General features: G+C 34.2%; 1 protein-coding gene across 2 annotated transcripts; it reads right to left on the bottom strand.

The window, feature by feature from the left end:
• Positions 1–1,149: 1,149 nt before the first annotated feature.
• Positions 1,150–7,521, bottom strand: LOC109814744 (Prolyl oligopeptidase family protein). 2 transcript variants are annotated; one of them, XM_020379250.3, is made up of 11 exons: positions 7,205–7,521; positions 5,588–6,575; positions 4,630–4,758; positions 3,796–4,095; positions 3,249–3,707; positions 3,064–3,129; positions 2,806–2,866; positions 2,561–2,710; positions 2,243–2,380; positions 1,806–2,125; positions 1,150–1,506 (listed from the first exon to the last, which is right to left on the bottom strand). In XM_020379250.3, coding segments are annotated over exons 1-11 (2,859 nt in total). In that variant the 5' UTR covers positions 7,452–7,521; the 3' UTR covers positions 1,150–1,505. The 2 variants fall into 2 exon arrangements, with proteins under 2 accessions (XP_020234839.1, XP_020234838.1); XM_020379249.3 differs by having other exon boundaries at positions 1,150–1,509; positions 7,205–7,520.
• Between the last annotated feature and the right edge of the window lie 1,232 nt (positions 7,522–8,753).

Below are 8,753 nucleotides of genomic sequence, written 5' to 3' on the forward strand. Positions count from 1 at the left end.
ACCAAAAGGAATCCAAATCAATACTCTTTATCGAATTTTGTAGGTCATAAAGTTATATTCTCAAGCCTAACTTCTCAAATATCACGGAAAATATGGAATGTATGGAACTTGTTACGCAAAAATATGTAGGGTTCTATGTAAACAAACATCATACCCAGTGGCGGACTTTTTAAGGGACAGGGTAGCTCCCCCAAACTTTTTTTTAAATATTTTTTTATATATATATTCATATATATATATATATATATATGGAGCATATCAAGTGAGAGAAAATTTATTATGAGAAATGAGAGGGTTAAAATATAACCCTTAGATTAAGTGAGAGAAAATTTGGAGTTTAATCAAGTGAGAGGAAATTAATCTAAGGGTTATATTTTAACCCTCTCATCTCTCATAATAAATTTCCTCTCACTTGATATGCTCCCTATATATATATATGAGGAGGGTTCAAATGACATCGGTGTAACTTTTACTAAGTGTTACACCGCTCAATAACTTTAAATTAAATGTAAATTTTGTAAATTCAACCGTTAGATTGAAAGTTCATATCAATTTATATGTGTATGTCAAATTTTATTAAAATTGAACAACTTGATGGTAATCAAAGTGTTCATATTTTAATATATTTTGAAATAAATATATTACGTCAATTTTGTTTTATAAAAATGAAGTATCAAATCATGTTGGATTACTATAAAATTTTGTATATATGATCTAAGAGTAAAGAACTTCCAATCTAACGGTTGGATTTATAAAATTCACATTTAATATAAAATTATTGAGAGGTGTAACATTTACTAAAAGTTACACCGGTATCGTTTAAACCCTTCTCTCTCTCTCTATATATATATATATATATATATTTTATGATTATTATAACTAATGAATGATAATATATTTTTTTTGAATTTTATTATTATGCATATTTATTTTGAGTAGAGAAAATAAAAAATTGTTTTTTTTAATTAATAAAAAATTTAATTTATATATAAAACAATTAATTTGGCACTCCTAAATTTTTTATTGATGTTCGGCCACTGATCATACCAATCTCCTAGATTTGGCGTTAGAGTACAATTGTATATGCAGTAAAAAGAATCACAACCCCACCGACTGGAAAGGCAAAATCAGAAGCAAGCCCAAACGGCATCGGAAGAATAAGTAGTAGTTTGGTTATTCCCCAAGTATATTAGATTGCTTTGTCAAATTATTCGGCTAAGCCGCTAACGAGCCTTCCGAGCGACAGATGGTGAGCCATCCTGTCAAATTATGAAGATAGTTTAGCCAACTTGCTACTGCACCATCAATTCTATTATTGCTATAGTAGTTTTTCAAGTACATCACGTTATGGAGGGCATTTGAGATTCCCGTACTGACAATGTAAGTGCTCTCTGTTACTATGAACGCATTCCATTTTTCAGTGAAAGGCATCTTGCTGCTCTGTCTTCCATATGCATCATTTGGATGCTTCCATTTTAGTCCTTGACAGTCAAAGATCGGATCATTCTTCTACAAAATTAAAAGCTCAAGGTAAAAAGTATGCATATATGGATAAAATAAGCAGTAAGAATCATTTTTATACTATTGTTGTCTAAATTCGTTGGTTGCTTGTGAAGTGCTAAATTACATTTAGATAAACTAGCAACAAGAAGGTACGCTCCCCGTACTCCTCTTCACAAGGTAGCACAATATGTCCCAAGCTATATAGGGACTTACTGTTTGCAAATTTACCATCATCAATAAATAATTAACTTTCAGTAGAAGGTGCTTTTTCAAATTAAAATTAAAGCTGAAGATGTGGTTACCACAAGGACGATCTCGGTCGAGAATGAAATTCTTCGGACTCAAGATCAGACGCCTCTTTGTTGCCACCTCCGCTGGTTGCAACCACTTTGCTTTCAGCATTTGTGGTTCCTTTGCTAACATGTTCTTTGACGGTGCCAGTTGCGTGGTCTTCTCCTGCACAAAAACTGTTTGACACACAGTATTTATGCAGCCATCTATCTGTTTCCCAGAGGACATGCATGATGCTTTCTCTGGCAGTGTAACCATGACTCTCATGAGGCAGAATCACCAGCCGACAAAGAGCACCATGACCCTTCAAAGCGTTGAAAAATCTGTCTGACTGCATAGCAGGACAAAAGGTAAGCAGCAAGCAATTGGCTAATGAAAGGACTCCAGGTTTTTTCCAAAATACAGCAATAGCTTATGACAATAGCTCGGGCAAGAAATCCTTTCTTACCTGCATGGTTAATGTTCCTGAATTATTGTCCTCTTCCCCATGGATAAGCAAGATGGGCTTCTTAATTTTATTAGCCGACATAAAAGGACTCATCTCTACATAAGTATTAGTGGCCTCCCAAAGAGTTCTGTCTTCATTCTACAGAAGGAAATGGAGAAAAGACACATAAGACCATTGTCACCATTCTAAAATACACTCAATGTAACATGCAGTTCAAAGAATAGGGTATGAAAGCAGATTAGAATGAACTATAGGACAAAAGAAAAGACAATCTATGGATACTGGAACCCAAAAAATAAAAGCCATTACAAGCAATACCTGAAAACCAAAAGGAGTAAGAGTTCTGTTGTAAGCACCAGATCGAGCTATTCCACAACAGAAAAGATGAGGTGCGTGTGCCAGGAGGTTAGCAGTCATGAAGGCACCATAGGAATGTCCACCAACAGCTATTTTCATAGGATCAGCTACCTAGATGTGACAAGTGACAACCCAAAATGTCGAGTCATCATATTTCAATCATACTAACAACTTTATATTCTCCATATAGTAAAAAAAAAGTTTACCCCACGCCGGATAACTTCCTCCACAGCAGCCTCCGCACTTGCAACTAATTGTTCTACATACCTGGAACAAAGATATTTAGTTTATATCATATCAAAATTTGAACATGCTGGAAAAGAATAAAAAGCCTTACAAGTCCAAATATATGAAACTCCAATTTGAAGAGAAAATGAAAATGAAATTCATGGTGCTCAACAACTATTTAGTGATAAGTAAATGGTAAAGATCCTACAGCTATAACAATATCATTATCAAGTTACCTATCATTTGCCTCTTCATCACCCTCACCAATAATAGGAATGGTAGGACCAGATAGAATTGCAAACCTGTAGTATTTAAAGTATTCAAAGAACGATCCAGCTTATTAGAGAAATATATGTTGAATCAATAATGCTAAATTAGAAATAGCCAAACAGAACCCATACTTGGCAAAGACAATCAATACCTTCTAGCCAGCCAAAGAAGGGCTGATGTGGAGCCTATACCAGCGAATTCATTTGGAGAACCACGAACTTGTCCAGCAGCATCTTTGCTCTTAAACTCCCCTGGGTAAGACCAAACCAGGCATGGCAAAGGGCCATCTGTTGATGGATTGTAATCTGGTGGCAGGTATAATGTAGCAGTAAGTTGAACCCCATCTTTTCTTTGATACCTGATCATCTCTTTTTGCAATGATGCAAGCTGAGGGTATGGATGAGGGAAATTTGTAATCTGAACAATGTTTTTATCTGGCCAGCTAACAAAGTAATATTGGGTGTTTTCAGTTTTTGACTCTTTAGAAGTCAGTATCTTCAGCTTATCTAAATGCAAATCCCCTTCTACCTGATCAGACATTAGAGCAACAACAGTCTCATAATACTTTTCCTTATCGCTCTCCCAGATTCGTTCCTTAATACCTGTATTTCTGTAACATTTTGGTTCAAACCATCATATCATAACAGGGAATCTGTGAGAACATATGCAAAACAAGACAAGCAATTTAAGACACCTACATGTCAAACAGATCAAGGAATGGAATGTTTCCTTTTTCTGTAGCACCAACTCCGTTCAGTATAATATATCTCCCTTCATCACTTTCCTTCTTTATCCTGGCAATAATGTATGTCCCAGCTTGAGTTCTCCGCATCATAGGAGAGCCAGGATCAGAATACACATCTTCTGAAGATCTATCAAATAGGACGCGTGGAGCTACATCTTCAGATCCAGGAGAGACTACCCATGTTCTTATTTTCCGTGTTTTGTACCAAGATTCATATACCAGCGCCAGAGAATCATCACACCAAGAAACCCCTCTGTAGATATGGAAAACAGAAACATCACCCGTGATATTAGAGGCTAAGCACAATATTGTGTCCAACTTATCTCTCAACCCCCACCAATAAAAATAAAGGGGACAAAGATAGAGAAGTTTACCATAAGCATGACAAGGAATTTTCCTAACAACTGTTACTTAGATGTTCATGGCATGAGATAGACATAAAAATAATAATAACTCAGACTATTCTTTGCAAGAACAATTATTAGTCCAAACTAAGAAAGGGGCATGCAAATCAAACCAAATGTTGTTCATGATGAGCAACCATTTAAATAAATATAAATAGTAAGTACAGCATTGGGTTGGGATAGACAATTGATGGACAAGATTTGGCATCCAAACCAGTGCAACTATAAACCTCGGCAATCAGAAGCATATTTGCCTTTTTCAATACCAAGAAGCAATGACTGATCTTGTAAATTAATCCAATAATGTCATTGTGAATAATACACAGAGAAGTAGATAAATTAAAAAGAAGAAATCAATGTAAATCAATCAATTATATCCATACCCATAGCGGAGATCAAGCTTGTGTAATATTGTTGGCTGTTCCCCTTCTAGTGGTTCAGCAGGCTGTGTGTAAATTATATCACGAGGAGAAATTTCCACCTTTGCATCACCTCCATCTTGTGTTTCTACCCTAGAAGCCTCAAATGAAGCAATTCAAACAGATAAAGAAATCACAAAACAAATCCACATATGACAAATGGAATTAAAAAACTAACAATGTAAAAATGAAGGGAAAAAAAATTCAAATTGTATATTGAATAAAAGAAATCAAGTTTGATTGTGAATGAAGATGAAACATCTAATTAAGAGAAGTGCATATGATGAGAACAGTGGAAGTCAGCTGAAGAAAAAAAATCATATGTAATCCAACATGACCTACAACATGAGTTCTTTAGTTAAAAGAAAAAACCTTATATTTGAAATACCTGAACCTAATGTTCCATGAGCACACACCCTCAAATATATGTGATGCAAAACCAACATCAATGTTATTTTGGCAGGGAGGCTGTGAATGTACTTTAGCCTCTCTCTGAGTGTGTATAGAATATCCAGGATATGTCATAATTAAAACTCTCGATCAATAACAATAAACAATTTCATACTTATATAATTCATGCATCCAGTTTGTGTTCATGCCGTGGATATTTAATAAATGCATATACAGACACGCTAAGTTATAGACCTGAACTATTGCTTATAAGGGGCATGCTTAGTATAATTTGCATGTCAATGAACTTAAACACTGAAGATACACAATTACACACTATTGGTAAGTTTAAGTTTATGAGCACTTATAAATTTTAAGAGAAAATAATGGAAGAAAAACACACACACCTGCATACTTAAAATGTCTAAATTAAAAAAAATGCCTTCTAAGTTTAATTAAGTTATAGTAATTTGTAATGTCCCTGATGCACCTGCCCCAGCAGAAAACATAAATTAAAAATTCAGATCAGTACCAGTAAAGAGTTGATGGCTTATCAGCTCTCCAATTAATGGATCGCATCCCTTTTCGCACACTATTGAATGCAATTGGAATATTCTCAGCAAGGGGCAAGTCACAAAGCTCCCTGATTAATTTTCCATCAGCACTCCATAACTGTACCTTCTTTGGAAATCTTCCACAAGGTACAATGAAAGAGTATGGCCTGTGAATTGAACTAATCAAAATGTACTTATGGTCCGGGGAAGGGTCCATAGAGGTGTAAAGAGCTGGTGGACCAATTTCCTTTTTAGTACCATCCAAAGAAGCTAAAACAAGCTGTGAGGTGGCATAGTAATCAAACAAATCTTCATCGTATTCATCCTTCAGTAAATCCTGGAATGTTCTTACTTGTATAATGTTTTTCTCCTCATTGGCTTGAATTTTTGGGCCACCAGGAACCAAAGGTTTCTTTGGCGGAGCTCCACGAGACGATGGAATGGTGCAAACTAACAATGTAGAGTTATTCACCCAAACATAATTGTCAAAAACTGCATTCAAATGTACATTAGGTGACTGAAACAACGGTCTAGCTTTCCCTGTTTTCACATCTGCAATCCATACTGTGAGTTTACTAGAATCACTGTCCTCCTCATTCACACGAATGCTAAAGGACAAATGCCAACCATCGGGAGACCAAGAAACAAAATTTATTTTAGCACCATCAGGGAAACCATGCACCTCAATCTCTGGCCCTAATGTACCATCAGCAAGAATTTGATGGATCGCTATACCAGTGTAGAATGCCATGCGACTCCTAGTATTGCACTTCCCATCAATACGTATACCAGCCAGCTTTTCCTCCGGCCTTGCTATTTCTGCTAGCGGAGGTAAAGCTCTTCGCTTGAGAAAAAGAATTTTGTCCCTGAGTGGTGAAAACGACAATGCAGGTACAGGTGGAGCATCAACAATATCCCTGATCTCGGGTGGAGGAACGCGATACCTTCCTCCTGTTGTTGACTCATCTAACATTGGTCAATTAAAATAAAAGTCAGCAACTAGAAACAGTAAAGCAATCTAAACAATAATATAGATGTATATGCATTGTACAACTATGTCCGGTCCATATTCTAGTCCAGTCAGAAGCTCAAAATACTATATGTAGAAAGTGCAAGGCTCGAATACATAAATAAGGACCAAGAAGTATATGATAGAATATGAAGTGAATCTCTTCACTTCATGTGCCAAACTTTTCAGTAGCTCAATCTTTATCGTTGTTCATATAAAACTCTATACCGTCAGTGAAAAAGGTGCAAATCGTTGAATTAAATACATACAATATTTCACTAGCTGTAAAAGATTTTAACTAGTTTAAAATAAGTTCAACAATACAGTTAATAGTATATTAACAATCGGTTACTCAATTACGTTGATAGCGATGGAATCATGATAATTTCGTATTTTCACAGTATCTATCTGAATGATAATCGAGTGAATCGAGTGAACCGATACAAAGATGGCGCAGCGAAATTATATTCCTCTAGGTGACCGATCAATCGCGTGAATAAGCATCAAAAGATTAATCTATCAGAAACACATAATCTTGCTGGATAACCGTAAAAAGAGTAGTGGAAGAAATGCGTGTTGAGCTAACCATCGTAATCAACGGAAGTAGCGGCGGTGGCGGAGGAAGTAACGGAGCCGGCGCCGTCTTCGGCGGCGAGAGGTGCTAAATTGCGGAAGCGCGAGGAAGCCATGGAAGCGAAGTTGGGTGAGGTTCGGCGACGGAGCGTGAGACGCAGCGGAGGAGCGAGAGGGAGGAGAGAGGGATTAGAAGGGAACGATAATGGCGAAAAGGGGAGAAGAGTGAGGCGATGGTACAGTTTGTGAAGTCGCATCATTGATAAAAATTAAAAAATTATATTCCCTGCTTGATATTCTTTTTCTATCTTCTCTCGGTGTATCCGTTGCAAGCCTTCCACTGTTGTTAAGTAAGTAGTTCTTTGTTATAAAAAATAATAATAATAATAATAATAATAATAATAATAGGACCCTGTCCTTGTTTAATGGCGTGACTCAAAATGAAACGCACTGGGCTTGTGGACATTTTTTATTTATTAAAATGAAATATAAATATCCTTTAATTTATAATTAATTTATTTATATTATGAAGAATAAATTAATCTTTAGTTATTAGTTTTGAAATATTTATCAATTATGTTTATGAAAAAAAAATGTTAATTGATATTTCTTTCTGTATCAAATATATCTTTAAGTATAAAATATTATATTCAAGTTGTGGTGTTTAAAATGCGGATGCGAAAGTTAAAAATCTTCAAACTAGTTAATTTACGTGCTGTATAGTTAGAGTATATACTAACTTATAATTGTTATTTTCTCAAGAAAAAAATTTGACATTTTATTTAAGTTGTAGTTGGTGGTTGAGAAAATCTATAACAATATTAATCTATTTTCTAAAAATAAGTTGGCAATTAATTTTAACACGAAAAGTTAACTTATATTTTTGAATAAAAACTCCAACACGTGCCAATGTTATTAAAGTGAGAAGATGTTCACATTCACTGAATTTAAATTATTCAACTGAGTTGTTTATCATGTTCGAATTAAATTACGTAGTTTTTTTTATATAGTTCATGTAATTTACTAAAATTGACAATCAATTAATTTATACTTATCAAGCGTGATTTTTTTTTTATTAAACATTTCCTATCATATGTTTTTATTTATAGATAAATTTAATTCACATTATTTAAAAATTAAATTTATATTAAATGTGAATTTTATAAATACAACAGTTAGATTAAAAGTTTTTTACTATTAGATCATATATACAAAATTTTATATTAATCTCATTCTTAATATATATAATTCAAAATATACTAAAATATAAACACTTTGATTACCTTCAAGTTGTTATTCAATTTTAACAAAATTTGATATAAACATATAAAGTGATATAAACTTTCAATCTAATAGTTAAATTTACAAAATTCATATTTAATATAAAATTATTGAACGGTGTAATACTTAGTAAAAGTTATACCAGTATTATTATAACTCTCCTCATATATATATGTGCGCGCACGCGCGTGTGTCTGAAGTATTGTTGAAATGTTTGTTGATTATAAAGTTGAATAGGAGTTGTGATAACTGAGTTGTTTGTTGATTTTTGTTGTCGTGAT

This window comes from Cajanus cajan, chromosome 6 (genome assembly GCF_000230855.2).
Source record: "Cajanus cajan strain Asha chromosome 6, NIPB_CcT2T_4, whole genome shotgun sequence".
In the NCBI taxonomy this organism is placed as follows: domain Eukaryota; kingdom Viridiplantae; phylum Streptophyta; class Magnoliopsida; order Fabales; family Fabaceae; genus Cajanus; species Cajanus cajan.